This window comes from Aquarana catesbeiana, linkage group LG06 (genome assembly GCF_042186555.1).
Source record: "Aquarana catesbeiana isolate 2022-GZ linkage group LG06, ASM4218655v1, whole genome shotgun sequence".
Lineage (NCBI taxonomy): Eukaryota > Metazoa > Chordata > Amphibia > Anura > Ranidae > Aquarana > Aquarana catesbeiana.
This window is the reverse complement of record NC_133329.1, coordinates 249,313,433-249,339,455: the sequence shown is the minus strand read 5'-3', so window position 1 is coordinate 249,339,455 and position 26,023 is coordinate 249,313,433. Positions and strand designations below refer to the sequence as shown.

Below are 26,023 nucleotides of genomic sequence, written 5' to 3'. Positions count from 1 at the left end.
ATGGAGTTACATAAAAAATGTGTGTAACAACTAAGAAATATATTCAGGTTAACATTTGTATGGAACTCAGCTGTCCTGTAGACAGCTGAGAATTCAAAATGTATAGTTTTGTTGCATCTCCCTTCTATTGGGTCACCACGGGACACCACTTGATTAATCTGGTGCACCCCAATCAATTGTACTTGGTACTAGGTTTTGAATAACCCAATATTTTTAAAGGTGGACCCAAGCTGTTTTTGTGGGAGCCCTTTGCTCTAGATTTCAAGACTGAAAGCATAAGGACTGATCCCCACACAACAAATAGTGCTGCGCAATTCTAGTCTTCTATATATTGTGTAAACAGTGATAAAATATACTGTCTAACTGTGAATTAGTTGTCTCCAGGTCAGATCTGAGTGCATCCAAGTTGGTGTGATTATTTGTACTGCCAACCAACAAGAAACTAGGATATCTCTGAATTATCACAATCTCGGTTGGCCACAGGTTTTTTGTTTTTCAGCAATGCTACCTCCTACAGTTATTCTATCCATCGGTTTTTATTGACCATGCTTAACCCGCGGACTGTATCACTATGCCAACATTGCTAAGTTTAGAACACAAAAAAAGGAAAAGGAAACAGTTTAACTATTAGTCAGATACTTGCCTTTGTATTCTAGTCTGCTTTCTTGGTATTCAAAACTGTGATCACATGATTCACAGAAAGTTAAATGGATTATACAAATGTAATAGATGTTGTGAATATATATAATTATTTCTATATATAAATAAATAAATCTGGGCACAGACATTTATGTATAAGGTTGCTTTGTCTTATTAGGCGAGTTTAAAACAGAATTAAATCTAAAACCAAACATATCATTTTGCAGCTCTTAGATGTGGTGCCCATATCAGTTTTCTGTTTTAAGCATTTTCTTTTACTTTCTCACTTGGTGATCTGGCCAGTAAGTCTGTTATTTTTCAACTTCTTTAGCAGACCAAGCTGCCCAGCAAAAGTGGCAGTTAGAAGGTTGAGACAAACTAGTTAACACTGATGGGGTATTTACAATGGTCAGCTGTCACATAAGGTAACTGCTTATAACCTGGAGTCTGGCTTTATTTGTTTGTCATGTTCATCTAAACCTGTCATCTAACACTACCCTCTCCCTAGACCAGCGATGGCGAACCTTGGCACCCCAAAACATCTGGGTTTGCCAAGGTTCGCCATCACTGCCCTAGACTGACAATGTTGCTAGTACCAAAGCTGCAAAATACTCACCATGCCTCTCAGCAAATAGCTTGGGGTGTCTACTTTCCAAAATGGGGTCATTTGGGGGGGGGGGGGTTTGCCACCTGGGCATTCCATGGCCTCCGAAACTGTGATAGGCAGTGAAGAGTGAAATCAAAAATTTACACCCTTAGAAACCCTGAAGGCGGTGATTTTCGGGGCCCCGTACGTGGCTAGGCTCCCAAAAAGTCCCAGACATGTGGTATTCCCATACCCAGGAGAAGCAGCTAAATGTATTTTGGGGTGCAATTCCACATATGCCCATGGCCTGTGTGAGCAATATATCATTTAGTAACAACTTTGTGCAAAAAAAAAAAAATGTATCACTTTCCCGCAACTTGTGTCAAAATATAAAATATTCCATGGACTCACCATGCCTCTCAGCAAATAGCTTGGGGTGTCTACTTTCCAAAATGGGGTCATTTGGGGGGGTTTTGTGCCATCTGGGCATTTTATGGCCTTCAAAACTGTGATAGGCAGTGAGGAGTGAAATAAAAAATTTACGCCCTTAGAAATCCTGAAGGCGGTGCTTTTTTTCGGGGCCCCGTACGCGGCTAGGCTCCCAAAAAGTCTCACACATGTGGTATCCCCGTACTCAGGAGAAGCAGCTGAATGTATTTTGGGGTGCAATTCCACATAGGCCCATGGCCTTTGTGAGCAATATATCATTTAGTGACAACTTTTTGTAATTTTTTTTTTTTTGTCATTATTCAATCACTTGGGACAAAAAAAAATTAAAATTCAATGGGCTCAACATGCCTCTTAGCAATTTCCTTGGGGTGTCTACTTTCCAAAATGGGGTCATTTGGGGGGGGTTTGTACTGCCCTGCCATTTTAGCACCTCAAGAAATGACATAGGCAGTCATAAACTAAACTTTTTTTTTTTTTCCCATCAGCTCATCCCCCACAGTTATTACCTTTTGTCTCCACTTGACCCTCCCTTCTAGATTGTAAGCTCTAACGAGCAGGGCCCTCTGATCCCTCCTGTATTGATTTGTATTGTAAGTGTACTGTCTCCCCCATGTTGTAAAGCGCTGCGCAAACTGTTGGCGCTATATAAATCCTGTATAATAATAATAATAATAAACTAAAAGCTGTGTAAATTCCAGAAAATGTACCCTAGTTTGTAGACACTATAACTTTTGCGCAAACCAATAAATATACGCTTATTGACATTTTTTTTACCAAAGACATGTGGCCGAATACATTTTGGCCTAAATGTATGACTAAAATTGAGCTTATTGGATTTTTTTTATAACAAAAAGTAGAAAATGTCATTTTTAAAAAAAATTTTTGGCCTTTTTCCGTTTATAGTGCAAAGAATAAAAACCGCAGAGGTAATAAAATAACATCAAAAGAAAGCTGTATTTGTGGGAAGAAAAGGACGCAAATTTAGTTTGGGTACAGCATAGCATGACCGCGCAATTAGCAGTTAAAGCGACGCAGTGCCAAATTGTAAAAAGTGCTCTGGTCGGGAAGGGGGTAAATCCTTCCGGGGCTGAAGTGGTTAATGGGCTTGTAATCTATTTTTCACAAAATTGTTCCTAGCTGTGTTTTTCTCCCTCCTTGTAATGTCCTCTGTAAGCTCACAAGCCTCTCTTTTTCCTCTTTCTTCCTTTTGTTTTGAGCAGTGCATGTTAGTTGCGGTCATATGCTCTATGGACACTACACACCTCATAAACCACAGTCCATAGCCTCTAATCTATCTTGTAAGTAAAGGAAGAGAGGGTAATTACATTCCTCCATACAGTGGGACCATGGAGAACACAAATAGCCACACTCTTACAGGAAATCAGATCATAGCAGAATAAAAATGAAATTTGGAGATTTGGAGGAGGCTGAGAGCGTTAAAATATACTTTTTGATATAGGAAAACATAGTTGAATATATTTTTCTTTTAAACCAGAGTTTAGTGTCACTTTAAAGGGGAATACCCTTGTCTTAGAGCCTTGGGCCGTGAGAAAGAACGCAAGGAAGAAGTCCCAGGAAAAAAAGAAACAAGGGACTGGATGCAAATCTTCAGCCAGTATGAAAAGTCAACGTTTGAGCCTGATAACTTGGTTTAGATTAGAGGTGCACCGAAATTTCAGCTGAAAACTGTGTTTTTTTTCTAAAAGGGGCATGGTCCGCCCCTGGGTGCCGCCCACATCTGGGAGTGTCATCCTGGCGCGCCCAGTACTCCACTCCCTTCTCCTCTCCTCCCTCTTCCTCTCCTCGCCGTGATCTCTGTGTTTCACGGAGCTGAATTGCCCTGCCGCAGTAACAATGTCCTGCCTCCTGTGATAGACGGCACACTGATCCAATGGTGGGCCAATGAATCAGCGTGACGTGATTACAGGAGGTGGGACATTGTTACTGCAGCCTGGGCAATTCAAATCCAGCTCCGTGACACACGGAGATCGCCGCTCATGTGGGCAAAGGCAGGCTGCATATGATGGGCACTGGTAAAGCTGCTGGGCACTGGCAAGCTGCTAATGATGGGCACTGGTGGGACTGCTGGGCACTGGCAAGCTGCATATGATGGGCACTGGTAAGCTGCGTATGACGGGCACTGGTGGGCTGCATATAACGGGCACTGGTGGGCTGCATATGACGGGCAATGGTGAGGCTGCTGTGCACTGGCATGCTGCATATGATGGGCACTGGCAGGCTGCATATGATGGGCACTGGTAAAGCTGCTGGGCACTGGCAAGCTGCATATGATGGGCACTGGTAAAGCTGCTGGGCACTGGCAGGCTGCATATGATGGGCACTGGTAAAGCTGCTGGGCACTGGCAAGCTGCATATGATGGGCACTGGTGGGGCTGCTGGGCATTGGCAAGCTGAATATGATGGGCACTGGTGAGCTGCATATGACGGGCAATGGTGAGGCTGATGGGCACTGGTAAAGCTGCTGGGCACTGGCAAGCTGCATATGACGGGCACTGGTGGGCTGCATATGACGGGCACTAGTGGGCTGCATATGATGGGCAATGGTTAGGCTGCTGGGCACTGGCATGCTGCATATGATGGGTACTGGCAGGCTGCATATGATTGGCACTGGTGGGACTGCTGGGCACTGGCAGGCTGCATATGAGGGGCACTGGTGGGGCTGCTGGGCACTGGCAGGCTGCATATTTGGGCACTGGCAGGCTGCATATGATGGGCGCTGGTGAGGCTGCATGTTATGGGCACTGGTGAGGCTGCATATGATGGGCACTGGTGAGGCTGCTGGGCACAGGCACTAGTGAGGCTGCTGGGCACAGGCAGGCTGCATGTGACGGGCACTGGTGAGGCTGCATGTGACAGGCACTGGTGCGGCTGCATGTGACGGGCACTGGTGCGGCTGCATTGATCTCTTGTATCATGTCTGCTAGAGGTGCACCGAATGGAAATTTTGCTTTACTACTATTACTAATACTATTAACAGTGTGTTTAAGCGTAAGTAAAAGATTTCAGACATGATACAAGAGATGGATAGAGACTGCACACTGCATTTTTCTTGACCTTTCTTGCATTAAAGGTGCCAATAATGGCCAACAATAAATTTATATTAATTTAATCTGATGATATTAATTAAAAGTTGAATATAATACAATAATATATAAAAATACACATTTTTTTTTAAAACTGTCATTTTCGGTATCGGTTTCGGTTTTCAGCCTAATGCATCCTTCATTTTCGGTTTCGGCACCAAAATTTCCATTCAGTGCCTCCCTAATTTAGATGCTCGCCACAAAACAGGGGGCTCCCAAAAAGTGGAGGTGACCCTGTTTACCATTATCATTGAAAGTGAAAGTAAAAGAATATCCCAAATTTTGGGTTGTCCCCAGCAAAGTAATAGAGGGGAAATATTCCAATGGGGACACTAGTTCTGGTGACCTGGGGGTCCCCAAGGAACTCCCTTAATTTGCAGAAATTTCCTCTCACTTCCTGTTTGGCTATGGGACAGGAAGTGAAGCGAAATCTCTGCAATGGGACACAGATGACGAATACAAATCTGGCAGGTATTATAATCCTCTCTTGCTCAATCCAAAAGGGAAAAAAAAAGTTTTGCCTATAGTTCTACTTTAAGCCTTTCTAGTAAAAGGTCCATAATCTACTATATAATTTATTCAAACCAAAGATACCCTTAGAACTCTTAGAACCCTTAACAAATTTTTTTGTACTTCCACCCAAAGACTTTTTATAATACATTAAAAAGACTACTAGGGCATATCCTCACAACCACCCAGTGCTTAAAGCATGGTTTCACCTAAAAATTAAAGGATTTCTGACCCTCCGCCTAGCCTGTTACATAATTATATACAGTATATATTAGGGTTGCACCGATACTGTGCATTTATTTGCACGAGTACTTGTACTCGTGCAAATGCTCCAATGCCTAATTTTGATACCTGGGCAGTCAGGGGTGATCGGTGTGACAGTGCTTCTTCTCCTCTCCCTCCCGCGGCTTTCAGCTGCTTTATTGAAATCTATACAAGGGGATTGGTGCTTGTAACGGCCCCCACCGCTGCACCGATCACCCCCGACTGTCCCCTACAACCTCCTTCGTGCTCCTAAGGTCCCCCACCATGTCCTCCTCCACTCCCCCTCTGTGTCCTCCTCCACTCCTTCCCCGCTCCCCCTCTGTGTCCTCCTCTGGCCCTTCTCCGCTCCCCCTCCGTGTTCTCCTCTGGTCCTTCACCAATCCCCCTCCGTGTCCTCCTCCGGTCCCCCGTTGTCCCACATCTGTCAGGAAGGAGAGCAGAGGAAGGAGCCTGTAAATCTGTCATCTAACGGCTCCTTCCTTTTCTGAATGCACAGAGTCAGTGATCACTGACTGTCCATTCATAACTGAGCATCCTAAACTGTGTTTATGATGTTTCAGTTCATGAATGAACAGGAGCCACTTCAGTGCAGCTGAGGCTGCTAAGAAAGGGACTGGGGAATCCTCAGTCCCTTTCCCTGTCTCAAAGGGGAGAAATCAGGGGTTTGTTTAGACCCCTGATATCTCACCAAAGCCCCCCCCCCCCCCCCAACAGGGCAACAGGGTTGATTAAAAAAAGGAAAAATTCTAATTGAATTAAAAAGTAAAATTGTAAAAATAACAAATAAAATAAAAAAACCCTGTCACTGTCCACTCCCCCCCCCCCCCCCCAAAAAAAGGAAGCATTGTAAAAAAAATAACAAAAATAATACAAATTAAAAAAAATAAATAAATAAAAAAATTGTGAAAAAATAAAATTGTAAAAAGAAAAATACTGACAGTCCACGCTTCATCAGTGCCACCTATCAGTGCTACTGTCACATGACATTAAAAAAAGAAGTATTGGTAATCGGTATCGGCAAGTACTTCGGTACTTGTACTCAGTCTTAAAAAAGTGGTGTAGGTGCAACCCTAGTATATGTGTATGTGTATATATATGTGTATATATAGTAACAGTGCAAGGCCCTTCCACTGTAAAAACGTAGGATAAAGTCACACAGGATTCGCACATATACATAGTGTGATACTCCAAAATGTCAGCTCAGAGAAAGGTGTTTTTTTCATCTTTCTTTTGGTTTGGTAGTCCCACATCAGGGTCCGGAGTTTGGGGACATCAATAAGATTTAGGATGGAAGAAGTCTCCAATCCTGAGTACAGTCCTTATTAAAGGACTATGGTTTGTTTGAGTATGCAGGTGTGCATGCTTGTTATATACAAGCCTGCAAAGTTGGAACCCCTGCAAAGCAACTTTTTTGTGTTGTATGGAACTTTAATTTCATTTTCAATAAAAGTGGTTTGCCACACCCTTAAACTGAAGTTTGGACTGACACATTTCAATAAAAATGCATCTACCACAAGAACTAACAATCAACCAGATCATAATATAAATATACTGTGTATATATTTATACATGTATATATATATATATATATATATATACACACACACACACACACACACACACACACACACACACACACACACACATATATATATTACATATATATTACCAAAAGTATTGTGTCGCCTGCTTTTACATGCACGTGAGCTTTAATGGTTTAATGGCATCCCAGTCTTAGTCCGCAGGGTTCAATATTGACTTGGCCCACTCTTTGCAGCTATAACAGCTTCAACTCTTCTGGGAAGGCTGTCCACAAGGTTTAGGAGTGTGTCTATGGGAATGTTTGACCATTCTTCCAGAAGCACATGTGTGAGGTCAGGCACTGGTGAGGACGAGAAGACCTGGCTCGCAGTCTCCGCTCTAATTTATCCCAAAGCTGTTCTAACGGGTTGAGGTCAGGACTCTGTTCAGGCCAGTCAAGTTCCTCCACCCCAAAATCGCTCATTCATGTCTTTATGGACCTTGCTTTGTAATATATAAATATATACACACAGTAAATATACACAGTTTCTATATCTTTCTTTTTTTTTTTTTTAGTACTCTCTTCAATTTCCTTAATCCTCACCTAGCAAGGATTGCAACCAGAAAGTCTGGCCGAGAAAGTCTTGCTTCCAACACAAACCTACTTGAATTTTTAAGAATTGTAAACTGAGTGCATTGATCTATTCAATATAATGGTAACTAGATCCAGAAGAGAATTTTAGTAAACCAGCAAATCACAACTAGTTAAACGTTTGTTAATATCCAAAATCATAAGTATATTTAATTTCTACTTACCAACTCTCGCAGCAATAACACCAGCAAAGAGTAGAATAACTGAAACCAAAGGTATGGGGTTCTCTTCGGGTCCACTAGTAGTCGAGTTGGAGCTAATCAGCAGATTTGGCATAGCAGTTGTAAAGTAATCATAAGAAACACCACCGGGAGAAACGGTAGGCAGAGATTCTCCCTCAAGGAAGCGAGTGCCGATGTCTTCAAATGGAGAAATAGAGAGATCCAAAGGACTTCCGGGCATGAAGACAGATACAACACAAAGAACAAGGCTGCTTAGCTGAGCTATCCCTGAAATGAATCCAGTACGAACTAGGCCACATTTTTTTCTCAGCCAGGTGAAAGCAACAGTTCCCATGATTCCAGAAATTGCAGATGCTCCCATGAGGAGGCTAAGAACAAAGCCACTCAATCCCTGTGTGTAAGCATAACCGGTAGTGATGCAGTCAAATCCAAGGACTGTCATGTAGAGGAAAGCAAGACCCATACCAGCCCAGAAGACAGACTGGTTGTAGTAAGCTATCCATCCATTTTTGAATGTGAGGAATGGTTCGCGAATTCTGTCACCACAGCTAGGCTCTTTAGGAATTTCAGCAGTGACAATCGCTTTGTCGGTCACAAGGCAAATATGTTCAGTTGGTTTTTCATTGTTGTTTGAGTTAGCATCTATAACTGAAAAAACATTGTCACAATATTACATTTATATAAAATACTATTGCTATACAGAAAAAGAAGCCAATAACAAAGTATAGAACTAAATATGTTAAAGTGAATTTTAAAAAATTACAGTTTAAAAGTAGCTGGATTTTTGCAGGTAGAGGACATACAATATCATGTTAACTAATCACTAAGGCTACTTTTACATACCACTTAAAGCAGAGCTCCACCAAAAAGTGGAACTTCCGCTCATCTGATTCCTCCCCCCCTCCGGTGCCACAATTGGCACCTTTCGGGGGGAGGGGGGGTGCAGATACCTGTCTAATACAGGTATTTGCACCCACTTCCTTGAATAGACTCCTGAGGGAGTCACGCCCCATTCCCGCACCCCCCAACCCCCCCCCCCCCCTTGCTGTCTCCTGGGAAACACACAGGTCCCAGGAGATAGCGGGGACCAGTTAGGACGTGCAGCGCGACTCGCGCATGCGCAGTAGGGAAGCGGGAAGTAATGCTGCAACGCTTCACTTCCTGATTCCCTCACCGAGGATGGCGGCGGCATCGCTGGACTATGGGACAAGTAAGCGTCCATTTATTAAAAGTCAGTAGCTGCAGTATTTTTAGCTGCTGGCTTTTAATATTTTTTTTTAGGTGGACTCCTGCTTTAAGGAACCAGCCTGTAATACCCCTTAATTACCAGGGCAGTTTTCAGTGCTGTGATAATTTAACTGACACTTACTCTGTCATACCACACTATACTCAAATGAATTTTATATCATTTTTTAAAACACAGCTTTCCTTTAGTGGTTTTAAATAACCATTGTTTTTTTCCCAATAAAAAGGAACAATTAAAAAAACAAACCTGTTTCCTTTGCTTTTGGTTTGAATAAAAATGGCAGGACAAAGTTTAAACCCCCAATATGGCCCATTTTTGTAAAATAGACCCCAAGGTGATCGCATTTTTTGCCACAATTTTTGAAAATTAAGAATCATGTTCGTATTAGGGGGTTAAACACAGGGTGTGGGAGTGGTGCACTAGATACATTAAACGTACAGATAGGACAATGTATAAGGAAAAGAAGGAGTTAATGTACTAGTTACATATAATGGCAAGATGTAGATGAAGGGGGGTAATGTTCAGATATACATAAGGGAGGTTAAAGGTTAAAGCGGTTGTATACCTTTTTTTTTAATTTTTACCTACAGGTGAGCCTATAATAATTTCTGTGCGGGTACACAACCACTTTAATATACAGGACACAAGAGGCTAAAGGCACAAAGCTAAACCACTTATCCAAGGGCCCCAACATTATTTATGAAATGTTTGTTATTTCTGTTCTAGAATGTATTAGATCAAATAGTTAAGATCACATGTGGGTTTATTCAGTAAAGGAAATAACAGTGTAAAAATAATGTAATTAATAGGCAACCAATCAGAATACTTTTTTTGTTTTGCTGATCTGACTTTTGGAAAGGTCAACTGGGTAACCTTTTTTGATTCCCCAAAATGTACACCTTCATCTGAGAAATACTCAGTTTAGGAAAGATGTAGGAATGTTCTGGGGTTATCAACCTGCCATGACAACGCTCTGGTCAATTTTCAGTTTGCAAAAATGAATAGGATGTTTTGTGTGATGATTTGGACAAATATAACAGAACTTGGTTTCCAGTACTACCCATTCTCTTTAAATGCTAATGAAAAATCAAGCTTATAGTGTGAGAGTAGGCTTGCATAAAAGAAATTTAAATTTTCCAAATAAATTCGAGTCAAAGAGGTACAGTAACTGAAGCACTGAAGTAAAGGGAGCCAAAGTGACAAACAGAGAAATTGTGCACTGTGACTCTTGGGAGCATGTAAACCTATACCAAAGAACTGAAAAGTTCTTGTCCCTTTGTGTATGTGCAGCTGCAATGCGGGAATTGTCCCGGCAACAGCTGAATGGCCCAGGAATGACAGCTTACTTCCAGGTCCAGCTGAATCCAAGTTCAGAACAAACTCAAGCTCTTCACTACTTGCCAGAAGGTATTAAATCTAACTTCAGCATTTAGTGTTTGAGTCTTGGTACAGTGGCCAGTTGCATGGGCAGCAGCTTGGAAAACCATTTAGAACATTCATTTTTCCAGCGCCACATGTATGTCAGTTGTTAATTCATTCTAAAGAGGAATATCATGCCTTTTTTTTAAAACAAAACATAATATTTATTGTGTGCACGATTCTGTGTAGTGCATCTATTGAATGCAATTGCATCTATGGTATGATGTTCAATATGTATGTTCACTAGCAATGCATCCCAGAAAATTTCTGTTTCAATGGTTTTTATTAATTGTTTACATGAAATGTTAAAGAACAATCAGTAGAAGAGCGAACAGTCCTCGCTTGCTCCATGTGTATCAGATAAACTGCTAAACATGAAAGCAAAGATCCAAGCATGGAAACAGACAAACAATCAAACAATTGAATGCTATGCTTAATACAGACAAATGTAGACCCGACTCGCAGGGTGGGTCCTTTTTTGCAGCTCCCACAACATATTTTAACTAAAATGGGAGGCAGGACAGTGTCTAATGCTGGAACACTGGCAGAACTCGGAATCTACCTGTACTCTGCGGTGCAATCATTCTATCAGCCACCCCTTGCGTTGTGTGTATGTGGGACAACTTGGTCTCTGTTAAACATCATTACTGGGGTTAAATCACAGCAAAATAATCTGGGTGGCTTGATAATGTAGCAGATAAGATTCATTCAGCAATTGTTTAACATAACTGTCCCCCATAGGGGACCCTATACTCAACAATATACCTAGGAGAGTCTAGGTTAATCAAGAGGATGGAAAGCGAGAAAATTGTGGAAACCAGAATGCCAGAGGTAAGCATAAAAACAGAAAATTGTTTCATACTTACCGTAATTTTCTTTTCCTGGTGCCTATCCATGGCAGCATACCTGTGACAAGCTCTGCCTTGGGTCCTACCACAGGACCAGTGAATATTATAAAAGAAAAGGATTAGTTCACTCCCAGCATTCTACGTAATATAGCATACCAAGGGTGGGATTGTATGCTGCCATGGATAGGCACCAGGAAAAGAAAATTAAGGTAATTATGAAACACTTTTCTGTTTTCCCGGTGCCTCCATGGCAGCATGCCTGTGACAAATAACTACCCGAAAAGCGTGGTATGATGCATAGTAAAAGATTTATTTTAAAAAGAACTTAAAATAGGCAAATACTGGCCTGATAGCCTGTGTGCCAGTTTCTACAGATGAGAAAGCTGCCGGGTCTACTCTGTAATGTCTCGTAAACGCATGTTGGGATGCCCATGATGCTATCCTTTAGATCGTTTTGATGGATATGTCTGCTCTGGCTGTCCAAGAAGCAGAAAACAACCGGGTGGCATACAGCTCAAATAAAGAGGGGGTTTTAGTCCCCTATCCCTGTACACCTTCCTAACCAACTTGATTATCCATGAAACTATTGTACTAGAGCAAAGATCTGCAAACTATGGATCTCCAGCTACCGCAGAACATGACTAGGCATGATGGATACTGCAGTTCCTGAATGGCCGGAGGGCCCCAAATGATCCTTCTTTGCCCGTCTTTTTTTTGTTTTTTTTTTTAAGACTATTACAAGATAGTATCTAAGTACGGAAGTAATATTATCTTCGTGAAGAAGGTTAAAATTGAATCTGAAAAGACTGGCAGGGCCCAAGGCTCGGAAATAGTAGAGGAAGAGGAGAACTTAGGGATGAATCCATGTACTGTTCTAAGTTCCACTCTATCCGAGTACAAAAAATAATATTACTGTCTTCTGATCCCAGAGCCTGTAGCTTTAATACTCCCAGCCCGATGCCATCGCCACAAAGAAAAATAGTTTCCAAGTGACATTCCACAAGGATGCTGAATCAGATGGGGCAAAAGGCTGTTTGGATAAGGGCTCCAGAGTAGAGATAGAGAGATCCCAAGTGGGAAAGATTTGTTTTAATGGGTGGGCTTATTTTCTTGACTGTCTTGAAGAATTGGATTATTAAAGGATCTTCGGCCCATCTCTTGTCACAGCAGAGATTGCCACCAGCTGTACCTTTAAGTTGCTTAAAGTGATTGTAAAGTTTTGATTATTTTTTTTTTAAAAAAACAAACATGTCATACTTATCTCCACTGTGCAGCTCGTTTTGCAGAGTGGCCCCGAACACCGTCTTCTGGGGTCCCTCGGCGGCTCCTCCCCACATCAGATAACCCCCTAGGAGAAGCGCTCTCCTAGGGGGTTACTTTGCGGGCGTGCTCCCGAGTCCAGCATTCAGCGTTCATAGCCGCTGAATGTATGACTCGACCCCGTCCCCGGCGTCATTGGATTTGATTGACAGCAGCGGGGGCCAATAGCTGCGCTGATATCAATCTATCCAATCAAGAGCCGAGAACCCCGGGCAGAGGGACAGCGTGTCCCCTGCCAGGTGAAGTTCCAGGGCTCAGGTAAAGAAAATGGGGGGGCTGGGGGACCGGTCACTGCCAGGTGTTTTTTCACCTTAATGCATAGGATGCATTAAGGTGAAAAAAACACAAGGGTTTACAACCCCTTTAATCCTAAATCAAGGTCTGCTTGCAGGAAGTCAAGGATTTGGGAGGAAGAGGGTACATCAGGATTGAAGTTTTGCCATTCATCTAAACTTATTCCAAACCTTGTCACATGTATTGTTCATTGAAGGCTCCTGTGCTTTGAGCAGAGTTGAAACAACTCCGGAGGAACATCCTAATGATTAAAGCCTATGTTTTAACATTCTAATGTGAAGATTCAATCTTTGAGGATTCTGATGGGTGTGATGCCTTGAGCCAGAAGAATGGGTATCAGAGGAATATTTACCGGAGGCTGGACACCAAAAAATATTGCCCTGGGGGATTCATGGGTCTCCCTGCAAATATGGCAGGACTGTTATCACCATTTATTGTTGATATTGCAAGTCTCGAGAGAATTTGAGGTAGGTGGCCTAAATTAGATTGCATGACCAAGGACTTGACAGGGCATCTATTGCTTCTGCCCAAGGGTGAGGGAGATGTGAAATAAACCTCTGCAGCTTGGTATTGCTTGCTGTAGCAAAAGGATGCAGTTCAGGAAAGGTCCACTGGCCCACAATCCAACTGAATAACTTTGGTTGTAGGGCCATTTGGGATAGGTGATCGGCATCTGTGTTTAAGTGGGCTGGAAGACTACTTAAATCCTTCAGATAACCATCTGCCCAAATGAAGATGGGTTCAACTTCCCTTATTAAGGAACTGTTGTTGGTTCCCCCTTGGTGGTGTATGTATGATATTGCAGCTCTATTGTCTATCCAAATCAGAACTGATCTGTCCTTGATCTGAGACAGCAAATGCTGTCGATGCGAGATAAGCCGCCTGGATTTCCAGGATATTTGTGATGATGTCTGCCGCATTGAACGCCCATCTCTCTTGAACCAATAACTGGTTGCAATGTGCCTCCTAGCCTATTGCATTGGCGTCTGTGGTAACTGTGGTCCAGAGCCTTAATGGATGTGGCTTTACAGGCATCTCCCTCTTTTTCCACTAGTGCAGACCCCTGAGTGTCAAACTTGTTTGGTATATGGACTGGGATAGACAGTTTGCTCCATTGCTTCAGGAATTCTAGCTAAAAGGTGCCTGAGGTATCTATGTGTCCATGGGACCATCTGAATACAAAAAGATGAAAATTCCTATTAAGTTGAGTTAGTTCGAGGCTGTTATGTAGGACCATGTCCTCACTTTCCTTAATTTCTGAATGATCACCCACACTTTCTGAGATGGCAGGGACACCGTCCCTTTTGCGGTGTTGAATATGGCACCTATGGCACTGGAGAAAAGATGACTCATTTGATGAGTTACCATCCAACCGTATCTTGATAGTACAGGCCACACTAGCTGGCTGGATCTTTTGATGAAAGGAGGATATCGTCTAATTAGTGATAAGAACTGAGACCCAGTTCTCATAAAGAAGCTTGGATAGTCATCCGAGCCCTCGTGAGGGCTCTCAGGGAAGAGCAGGGTCCAAAGGGGAGACTCTGGAATTATAGATGGGCCTGGTCGACCGAAAATCTCAGATAATTCTGTAACAGTTGTAGTATGGGTGCATGCAAGTAAGCATCCCTGAATTCCTGGGTACATCTAATTCTGCTGTTCTGGGGAATCAAGTCTGACTTTCCTCCTGTGACGTGGGAAATGGCTTTCTGTAACCTTTCTGCAAACAGCGATTTACCATCAAAAAAAGGGTATTTATACTAATTTTGTTTTGACACAGTGTCAGCTGCCCATATTTCTGACCACAATACCCATATGGCTATCACAAGTAGTGACGTTGATCTTGCGAACCAACGAATTGTATCCATCGCCATCCCACTAGTCTGCTGAGAGCCATAATTTGTCCAAAGCCTTGACTATATTTTCCCTAGGAACATTTTAATGAATCACTGTTTCCATGTTTTTGGTCCATGCCCACAGGGCTTTGGATACAGATAAGGCAATTGCTGACTTCCAGACGTTTACCCGCCATTTGGTAAGCTCCTTTAAGTTGGGGTCTATTCATCTGTCTAAAGGATCCTCAATTGAGGCTGCATTATCGATTTCTGAGATCGACCACCTGGAGGCGGACCACCTGGCATTGTGGATAAAGTTTTCCTAGGCAATTGAGAGGAAAAAACATTATTTGTTTTCTTTTTTCCTTTCCTCTTTAACAATGTCATCCATCAGAGTAAGCCTATGTTTCCACTCTGGCGACCTGAAAGTCGCACGATTTTTCCATGATTTTGACGCGACTTGAAACAATGCCTGTGTATTCTTGAGGTCTATGGACCTCAAGTCGCATCAAAGTGGGACCAAGTGCTGTGTTTTCTGGCAAGGCGGCATAACAGCGGTGAACATTGATTCAGACTATATCTCTGTTGGATCATTGTACCCGGATGATGCATTTGAGGTTCTGCCTGGATCCTTTTCAAGCTACTATATTGTAATTCAGAGTTCTGATACATATTTCTTATCAGCCTATACTGTATGTGACCAGGGACCTACATCATATCCTCGTAACCCAGTGTGCCACTTTTCACCTCATGCTGCTTGTGCCTGTGCACACACAGCACCTTTTTTGAGCTTCCTGCTGTTTGCGTTCTCGGTTCGCTTTCAGCGTTGTTTCTGCATCCACTTTCTCCACCAATCAGGAACTCACCTATCTTTTAATTCCAGCTTGCTATATCTGTGCTTCTTGGGCTTAGTTGGCCATTCCTTTAGGCTCTGGTGGCATGTTGGACGCATTGTTACATGTAGAAAATATTTTTTCATATTGGATCATCCCTGAAGAAGCAGTGTAGGACACTCCGCAACGCGTAGGATATATCGAATGCCACTCTTTGAGTGTATTTGTTCTCTGAGTCTTACCAGAGATATCATATACTCGAAAGCCATTTGCACAGACAATTTTAATATATGCTGATATATGTATGTTATAAAATTTTGATACATTGTTTAGTAAAATTTCGTTATTTTTTACTATATTATATGTCTGACAATCTATGCCTTTAAAGTCCCACCCTTGAGGGGAAAACTTTGTACCGTATCAAAGTGGGAGCATAGCAGTGCAAGGACTACTCTGAAGTTGCTGCGACTTGATATCCTATAGATAAACGATACTCATTGGAAATCATGGGGTACGACTTGTCATGCGACTTGAGATCCCTAGTCGCATGACAAGTCGAACTAGCCGAAAGAAGGAAACCTGCTTCTTTAGAAATGGGAAGTACATCTTTTGACCACTCAGATGAAGTGTCAGCTTTCTCCCAGCTAATAGATGGCTTTACAGCCTGGACATAGGGCTGAACTAGGTAAAGGTTGAAGTCCGAGTACCAAGCTCTTCTGGGGTATCCTCAGATGGCCCCCCATCATCCAGATGTCTAGAAGGGATACTTGCTGTGTGGTGAGGATTCTCTCGAGGATTAGCCAGGAAGAGTTAACTTCTCTGGAGATTGAGCTAATTGCTGCAATGGAACTGCTGTTGCTTGTTCCGCTATGTATCCCCTGCCCATCTTTTGAGTTGGACAGCTTACCTGTTAACCCTCTGACTCTCTGTCTGCTGCATAGACTCTAAAACAGCTTTTGCAGACCAATTGGCTGGTAATGGGACGATCCTGCATGCTCAGCATTTAGGCATTTGAGAGTTGGTGAATGTGAAGAACTATGTCTTTTCACGGATGAACCCTCACCGCTTGCATGGTATCCTGATCTGGATGGTGTGCCCTAGTTGGGGCCTTTATAGGCTTGTTTATGTCGCCTTGATGTCCACTTAGACTTCTTCTGGCGTACAAGGCTGAAATACATAAACGTACCAGCATAAGTGCTCTCTCTCTTTTTTTTTTTTTTACTCACCAGGACGATGGTCCCTACCTAAAATGTTGGAGAGGGTCTTGTTTGGGTGGCGTACTGCTTATTTTAGGCAACAGACAGAAAAAATAGGATTTTTATAACCGCTTACCTGTAAAATCTTTTTTCTTTGAAGTACATCACGGGACACAAAGCCATAGTAGTTACTATGTGGGTTATAGGCCACCTTCAGGTGATGGACACTGACGCACCCTAAGACAGGAAGTCCACTCCCTATATAACCCCTCCCAGTACTGGGAGTACCTCAGTTTTTGTAGCAAAGCAATACACGTGTATACCAAATCAGAAACAAACAGTCAGCGCAAAACCCAATGACTACTAACAGCAGCTGAACACTAAAGGCAAATATATAAACCCTTTTGAACTAAATACACTAAACAGTGCAGCGCTAAAATAATAAACAACTAAAATAATCAATAAACGAAAAGTCCACAAGCTCGTATGTAAAAACACACATGTAGATGGAAAACCAAAGACGTCAGCGGTGATAAAGGGTGCTTCATGCAATAGTCAGAAGTGCTCCACGTGTATACCAGAAAGAAGAGAGGGACCTCTGTGTCACGTGATGTACTTCAAAGAAAAGGATTTTACAGGTAAGCTGTTATGAAAATCCTATTTTCTTATCATACATCACGACACACAGAGCCATAGTAGCTACTTTGCGGGATGTCCCATAGCAATGCCAACTGAAGGGAGGGAGACACAACAAAAGTAGGGCACCATGAGATCAGAGGACTTATACTGCTGCCTGCAGCACACTGCGCCCAAAGGCGATATCCTCATGACCTTTTACATCTACTTGATAGAATCTGGTAAATGTATGGACTGAAGACCAAGTTGCAGCCTTGCAGATTTGAGCCATGGAGGCTTGGTGATGCACTGCCCAGGAAGTACTAACAGCCCTGGTGGAGTGCGCTTTAATATGAAAAGATGGAACTTTCCTCTTTAAACCATAAAATTGAGCAATCACTTGTCGAATCCATTTAGAAATAGTAGATTTTGATGCTGCTTGTCCTCTTTTAGGACCTTCAGGCAGCATAAACAAAACATCCGTTTTTCGAATCTGAGCAGTCGCCTTTAAGTAGACCTTGACTGCTCTCACCACATCAAGAGAATGTAGTGATTTTTCTTTCATAGAACAGGGTTCTGGAAAAAAATGAAGGTAGAACAACATCCTGGTTTAGATAAAAACCTGACACCTTCGGAAGAAAGTTAGGATGAGGACACAATACTACCTTATCCTTGTGAATAATAATATGGCTCTTTACAAGAAAGAGCAGCCAACTCTGATACTCTTCTTGCAGAGGATATTTTGGTTACCAGAAAAACTAGTTTCCTTGTCAAAAGGACCAAGGGAATATGTCGTATCGGCTCAAAAAGGCTGTTTTTGTAATGCCGACAGAACTAAATTCAAGTCCCTAGGGTTCAGAGGTGACCTAACCGGGGGATTAAGCAGCGTTACCCCCTGAAAAAACTACGAACCAAAGAATGCAAAGCAAGTGGTCCTTGAAACAATACCGATAAGGCCGAGACCTGGCCTTTGAAAGTGCTCAAGGCCAGCTTCATTTCTAGCCCCATCTGCATAAAGTCAAGGAGTCTACCTATGACTACCTATGAGTCTACCTATGACCAACCCCTGGATTCATCCCAGGAGACGTATGCCTTCCAGACTCTATAATATGCTATTCTGGAGGCCGGCTTCCTTGCATTAACCAAGGTACATACCACTGAACTTGACAGCCCATGTTTCTTCAGAATGTGGGTCTCAATAGCCAAACTGTTAAATTTAGTGTTTGTAAGGTAGGATGGAATACCGCACCTTGCGAGAGAAAGTCTGGACGTGGTGGTATGGTCCATGGCACCCCTACCGCCATCCTTAAGATCTCGGAAAATGAAGATTTTCTACTAGATATTACTGGTGAGCGGGGAAATAGGCACATGGAGGTATGCATCCTTGATGTTGATTGACGCCAGAAGTGACTCCATGTGAAAAAAGAGAGAATATTCAGGAACCCCAACCCCTGCTCTTTCATGGGGACCACCATGATCACTTTTTGCCAAAAGATGGTCCAATGCTTGAAAGAAAAACTTCTTTTTCTCTGGATCCTTAGGAACGTTTCATCTGAGAAAACGAGGAGACAGGGACTCTTGGAACTCCAGTTTGTACCCTGGAGCTATTGAGGAAGTCCCCCATCTGTCTCGACACTGTTCCTGCCAGATCCTTGAGAACTGCAGAAGTATTCCCCCTACTCGAACGAGCAGGGGCGCCTCCTCATAAGGAGGCTTTAGTATTTTGTAGGTTTCCTCCCCAAGACTTCTTTTGTCCCTGGGGTTGACCCTGAGGATTACCTCTTGAACTTGACGGCGGAGGCCGTCGTGACTGCCTTACATTTACTCCTTTTTTTAAATGGAAAAGGGGTACTTTTTCCACTAGAAATTCTTTGGATGTATTACCCAAAACATTCCCAAACAGTCGTTTCACTGCAAAAAGGAAGACTAGCCAGGAGCTTCTTGCATGGCGCTTAGTGAAAGGCGCGAGGCCTGAAGGATAGAATCTCTCATAGCAACTATTGCAAACATAAAGCTGCTAGTAGCTTGCCAGATCCTGGGCCTGCTGAACAGGATAACCTTGAGCACCTGTTTAAACTGGTCTCTCAAGGATTGACCAATTACTATCAGCGCAGGCTGAAACACTCAACCTGCCAGAGAAAAAAAGTGTTTTTTAATAAGAATTCCAACTTTTTATCCATTGGATCCCTAAGCATTTGAGCATTGTCTGCTGGACAAGTCAAACTTTTATTCACAGAGGATATAGCAGCGTCAATTGCTGGTATCCCCACCTGAGTTTTTTCCTCCATAGGATAAAATGTGGAAAAACTTTTTAGGAGGAAAAAAATGCTTATCTGGGTTATCCCACTCAGATACAAAAAGCTTTTCCAGCAATGAATGGACAGGAAAGGCATGCACAGCTAGAGGAGGCTTTAGGCACTCAGTTAAGGGTACATAAATGTGGAGCGGACCGTCAGTAAAAAATTGTACCATCAATCTTACAGATTGTGAAGCTGATCCCCTTGCATTTGACCCCTCAGAAGAGGAGTCATCAGCCTCACTATGGTCCCCTGAGGCAAATTCATCTTTTCTTGCCCCCAGTTCCTCAGTTTGAGGGTCCTGGGTAGGGATGAGCTTCGAGTTCGAGTCGAACTCATGTTCGACTCGAACATTGGCTGTTCGCAAGTTCACCGAACAGCGAACATTTTGGGGTGTTCGCGGCAAATTCGAATGCCGCGGAACACCCTTTAAAAGTCTATGGGAGAAATCAAAAGTGCTAATTTTAAAGGCTAATATGCAAGTTATTGTCATAAAAAGTGTTTGGGGACCTGGGTCCTGCCCCAGGGGACATGGATCAATGCAAAAAAAAGTTTTAAAAACGGCCGTTTTTTCATGAGCAGTGATTTTAATAATGCTTAAAGTCAATCAATAAAAGTGTAATATCCCTTTAAATTTCATACCTGGGGGGTGTCTATAGTGTGCCTGTAAAGGGGCGCATGTTTCCTGTGTTTAGAACAGTCTGACAGCAAAATGACATTTTGAAGGAAAAAACTCATTTAAAACTACCCGCGGCTATTGCATTGCCGACAATACACATAGAAGTTCATTGATAAAAACGGCATGGGAATTCCCCAAAGGGGAACCCCGAACCAAAATTAAAAAAAAAAAAATGACGTGGGAGTCCCCCTAAATTCCATACCAGGCCCTTCAGGTCTGGTATGGATATTAAGGGGAACCCCGGCCAAAATTAAAAAAAAAAAATGATGTGGGGTTCCCCCTAAATTCCATACCAGACCCTTCAGGTCTGGTATGGATTTTAAGGGGAACCCCGCGCCAAAAAAAAAAAAAAAAAACGGCGTGGGGTCCCCCCAAAAATCCATACCAGACCCTTATCCGAGCACGCAACCTGGCAGGCCGCAGGAAAAGAGGGGGGGACGAGAGTGCGGCCCCCCCTCCCTCCTGAACCGTACCAGGCCACATGCCCTCAACATTGGGAGGGTGCTTTGGGGTAGCCCCCCAAAACACCTTGTCCCCATGTTGATGAGGACAAGGGCCTCATCCCCACAACCCTGGCCGGTGGTTGTGGGGGTCTGCGGGCGGGGGGCTTATCGGAATCTGGAAGCCCCCTTTAACAAGGTGACCCCCAGATCCCGGCCCCCCCCTGTGTGAAATGGTAAGGGGGTACATAAGTACCCCTACCATTTCACGAAAAAAGTGTCAAAAATGTTAAAAATGACAAGAGACAGTTTTTGACAATTCCTTTATTTAAATGCTTCTTCTTTCTTCTATCTTCCTTCATCTTCTGGTTCTTCTGGTTCTTCTGGCTCTTCTGGTTCTTCCTCCGGCGTTCTCGTCCAGCATCTCCTCCGCGGCGTCTTCTATCTTCTTCTCCTCGGGCCGCTCCGCACCCATGGCATGGGGGGGAGGCTCCCGCTCTTCTCTTCTTCTTTTCTTCTCTTCTTCTCTTCTTCATTTTCTTCTCCGGGCCGCTCCGCAATCCATGCTGGCATGGAGGGAGGCTCCCGCTGTGTGACGGCGCTCCTCGTCTGACAGTTCTTAAATAACGGGGGGCGGGGCCACCCGGTGACCCCGCCCCCCTCTGACGCACGGTGACTTGACGGGACTTCCCTGTGACGTCACAGGGAATGCCACAGGGAAGTCCCGTCAAGTCACCGTGCGTCAGAGGGGGGCGGGGTCATAGGGTGGCCCCGCCCCCGTTATTTAAGAACTGTCAGACGAGGAGCGCCGTCACACAGCGGGAGCCTCCCTCCATGCCAGCATGGATTGCGGAGCGGCCCGGAGAAGAAAATGAAGAAGAGAAGAAGAGAAGAAAAGAAGAAGAGAAGAGCGGGAGCCTCCCCCCATGCCATGGGTGCGGAGCGGCCCGAGGAGAAGAAGACAGAAGACGCCGCGGAGGAGATGCTGGACGAGAACGCCGGAGGAAGAACCAGAAGAGCCAGAAGAACCAGAAGATGAAGGAAGATAGAAGAAAGAAGAAGCATTTAAATAAAGGAATTGTCAAAAACTGTCTCTTGTCATTTTTAACATTTTTGACACTTTTTTCGTGAAATGGTAGGGGTACTTATGTACCCCCTTACCATTTCACACAGGGGGGGGGCCGGGATCTGGGGGTCACCTTGTTAAAGGGGGCTTCCAGATTCCGATAAGCCCCCCGCCCGCAGACCCCCACAACCACCGGCCAGGGTTGTGGGGATGAGGCCCTTGTCCTCATCAACATGGGGACAAGGTGTTTTGGGGGGCTACCCCAAAGCACCCTCCCAATGTTGAGGGCATGTGGCCTGGTACGGTTCAGGAGGGAGGGGGGGCCGCACTCTCGTCCCCCCCTCTTTTCCTGCGGCCTGCCAGGTTGCGTGCTCGGATAAGGGTCTGGTATGGATTTTTGGGGGGACCCCACGCCGTTTTTTTTTTTTTTTTTGGCGCGGGGTTCCCCTTAAAATCCATACCAGACCTGAAGGGTCTGGTATGGAATTTAGGGGGAACCCCACGTCATTTTTTTTTTTTTAATTTTGGCCGGGGTTCCCCTTAATATCCATACCAGACCTGAAGGGCCTGGTATGGAATTTAGGAGGACTCCCACGTCATTTTTTTTTTTTTAATTTTGCTTCAGGGTTCCCCTTTGGGGAATTCCCATGCCGTTTTTATCAATGAACTTCTATGTGTATTGTCGGCAATGCAATAGCCGCGGGTAGTTTTAAATGAGTTTTTTCCTTCAAAATGTCATTTTGCTGTCAGACTGTTCTAAACACAGGAAACATGCGCCCCTTTACAGGCATACTATAGACACCCCCCAGGTACGAAATTTAAAGGGATATTACACTTTTATTGTTTGACTTTAAGCATTATTAAAATCACTGCTCCTGAAAAAACGGCCGTTTTTAAAACTTTTTTTTGCATTGATCCATGTCCCCTGGGGCAGGACCCAGGTCCCCAAACACTTTTTATGACAATAACTTGCATATAAGCCTTTAAAATTAGCACTTTTGATTATTCATGTTCGTGTCCCATAGACTTTAACGGTGTTCGCATGTTCGAACGAACTTTTATCCTGTTCGCATGTTCTGGTGCGAACCGAACAGGGGGGTGTTCGGCTCATCCCTAGTCCTGGGTAATGGAACCTGTCGCATTTTGTCCCACACTGGGATGCGATTAAAGCCACTAACCTTTTTTTTTTTTTACACACATTTCATGGCTGGGGAAAAAAAACCTCTTTAGTAAAATAGACAGGGGCTGCACTGTTGAAAACAATTGCAAACATTTTATGGCCCCGATGCTCACTCTGACCAGCCGCCCCTTCTAAGGGGAGGATGCCATTGTAGAGATGAGTAGGCTTTCCAGAACTTGAGGGAGACCCTTTTAGCCCTTTTTTGGGGGTGTTTCAACGCCCTCTTCTGACTAGAGCCCGATGCACAAATGCAGAGGTACTACCAGAAGAAATCGCATCCACTGCTTGAGCAAAAGTCCAGCTACTGACGCTGCTATTAACGCTCAGCCTGATGCTTTTAGTATGTGCCAAGGGAATGCCTGTGTCAGCAACCTCTTACATGTCCCTTTTTGCTCTTTGTTCCTCCGACATCTGCAGCCAGCAAAAATGGAGCTTTTAAACAAACTCCTGCGCTGGTTTTTGCAGGACGCCAATGACGCGCTAAGCCCCCCATCTTTTAAGCCCCCCCTCTTTTTTTTCGAAAGAGGGTTTTCCCACTCGAACGTGGGCCTCCGATCTGACGGGATCGGCTTTGTGTGGGGAGGGAAATGGCAAGAAGGAGACCTGAGACCGGCCGCCGTGCAGGGGTGGTGAAACAAACAGGGCGGCATCGCCGAACTTTTTTTGGCTTTCCCCTTTCTAAGAATAAGGCAAGCTTGGACCAGGTGGGGGTGATTCAGTTAAGAAAAAAAACCCCCAATCTTACCGGAAGTCTGAGCTGCTCGCCGGAGGGAAGCCTGCTGTTTCTGCTGCACAGCGTGATCTCTGAGAAAAGCATGGCAAGGTACGTGCTCTATACAGCCCCCAGTGGTGACTCTTAGGCATGACAACATTTACTTTTTTAACCGATTGCCGCCCGCCAGCCGTCATATGATGGCCAGCCGGCACGGCTCTCGTTCTGGGCGGGCGTCATATGACGTCCGTCCATTTAAACAGGGAATGCGTGCGATTGTGTGCGCGCATCCCTGTACCTTCGGTGGCAGCATGTCACGGAGACACTGCTCGCCACCGAGGGGGGTGAACAGCCATTGGACATGGCTGTTTATCATGTGACTTCATCACAGCCGATCACAGCTGGTACCACCCAACTTTGCATGGCGCATGCTCGCGAGCGCGCTGCGCATGCATGTCAGTGGCAGTGTGTTCACGGGAACACTGCTCGTCACCGACGCTGGTAAACAGCCATTGGCCGGTGGCTGTTTACCACGTGATCGGCTGTGATCCTTTCACAGCCGATCACTAAATGTAAATACAGAGCGGTAACGAGATGTTACCAGGTTCTCCTCCTCACACACCGATCGTGTGTGAGAAGGAGATTGCGGTAACATCTCGTTACCACCTACAATGTACACCAATCACACTGATTGCCCCCCCCCCAATAAAGAGGACCTGTCACCACCCATCAAAGTACCTGTCACCAGCCATCAAAGTACCTGTCACAGTTCATCCGAGTACCTGTCACAGTCCATCTGAGTACCCGAGTACCTGTCACAGTCCATCTGAGTACCCGAGTACCTGTCACAGTTCATCTGAGTACCCAAGTACCTGTCACAGTCCATATGAGTACAAGAGTACCTGAGTACCTGTCACAGTCCATATGAGTACCTGAGTACCTGTCACAGTCCATAGGAGTACCCAAGTTCCTGTCACAGTTCATATGAGTACCGAGTACCTGTCAGCGCCCTTCAGAGTACCCGAATACCAGTCACCAGCCCATCAGAGTACCCGAGTACCTATCTGTAGCCCATCAGAGTACCTGAGTACCTGTCACCAGCCCATCAGAGTACCCGAGTACCTGTCACCAGCCCATCAGAGTACCTGAGTACCTGTCACCGGCCCATCAGAGTAACCGAGTACCTGTCACCAGCCCATCAGAGTACCCGAGTACCTGTCACCAGCCCATCAGAGTAACCGAGTACCTGTCACCAGCCCATCAGAGTACCCGAGTACCTGTCACCAGCCCATCAGAGTACCCGAGTACCTGTCACCAGCCCATCAGAGTAACCGAGTACCTGTCGCCAGCCCATCAGAGTACCCGCGTTCCTGTCTGCAGCTCATCAAGTTACCCGAGTACCTGTCTCCAGCCCATCAGAGTACCCGAGTTCCTGTCTGCAGCCCATCAGAGTACCCGAGTACCTATCTGCAGCCCATCAGAGTACCCAAGTACCTATCTGCAGCCCATGCCTCATAGAGTATACGTTGGGGGGTTTGCTTTCCAAAATGGGGTCATTTTGTGGGTAATTCCAGTGTCCTGGTGCTCAAGGACCTTCAAAAGTGTGATAGGTAGGAATGAAATGAGATGTATAATTTATGCTCCAAGAACGCCTGAATTTTGGGCCTCTGTATGTGGCCAGGCTGTGTAAAAATCTCACACATGCAGTATCGCCATACTCAGGAGGAGTAGCAGAATGTATTTTGGGGTGTCATTTTTGCTATATACATGCTATGTGTTAGAAATATCTTATAAATTGACTTTGTGTAAAAAAAAACGCGTTATCATTGTTTTTCGACAATTTTTAAAAAACTTCTGGAAAAAAATGAACCGTTCAACAGACTCATCATGCCTCATAGATTATACGTTGGGGTGTTTGCTTTCCAAAATGGGGTCATATTGTGGGCAATTCCATTGTCCTGGTGCTCCAGGGCCTTCAACAGTGTAATAGGTGGTTGAAATGAGATGTGTCATAGAACAAATATCTCGTAGGAACGCCTGAAGGTGCTACTTCAATGTTGGGCCTTTGTATGTGGCCACGCTGCGTAAAAGTCTCACACATGTGGTATCGCCATACTCGGGAAGAGTAGCAGAATGTA

The 26,023-nt window shown here is 44.3% G+C and overlaps 1 protein-coding gene across 1 annotated transcript in view; it reads right to left on the bottom strand.

The window, feature by feature from the left end:
- The window catches only part of SLC40A1 (solute carrier family 40 member 1), a 109,901-nt gene that overhangs the window by 20,071 nt on the left and 63,807 nt on the right, over positions 1-26,023 (bottom strand). Inside the window, exon 7 of the mRNA XM_073633162.1 lies at positions 7,891-8,556. Within this exon, the coding sequence (XP_073489263.1) occupies positions 7,891-8,556 (666 nt within the window). The remainder of the gene's footprint in view (positions 1-7,890; positions 8,557-26,023) is intronic.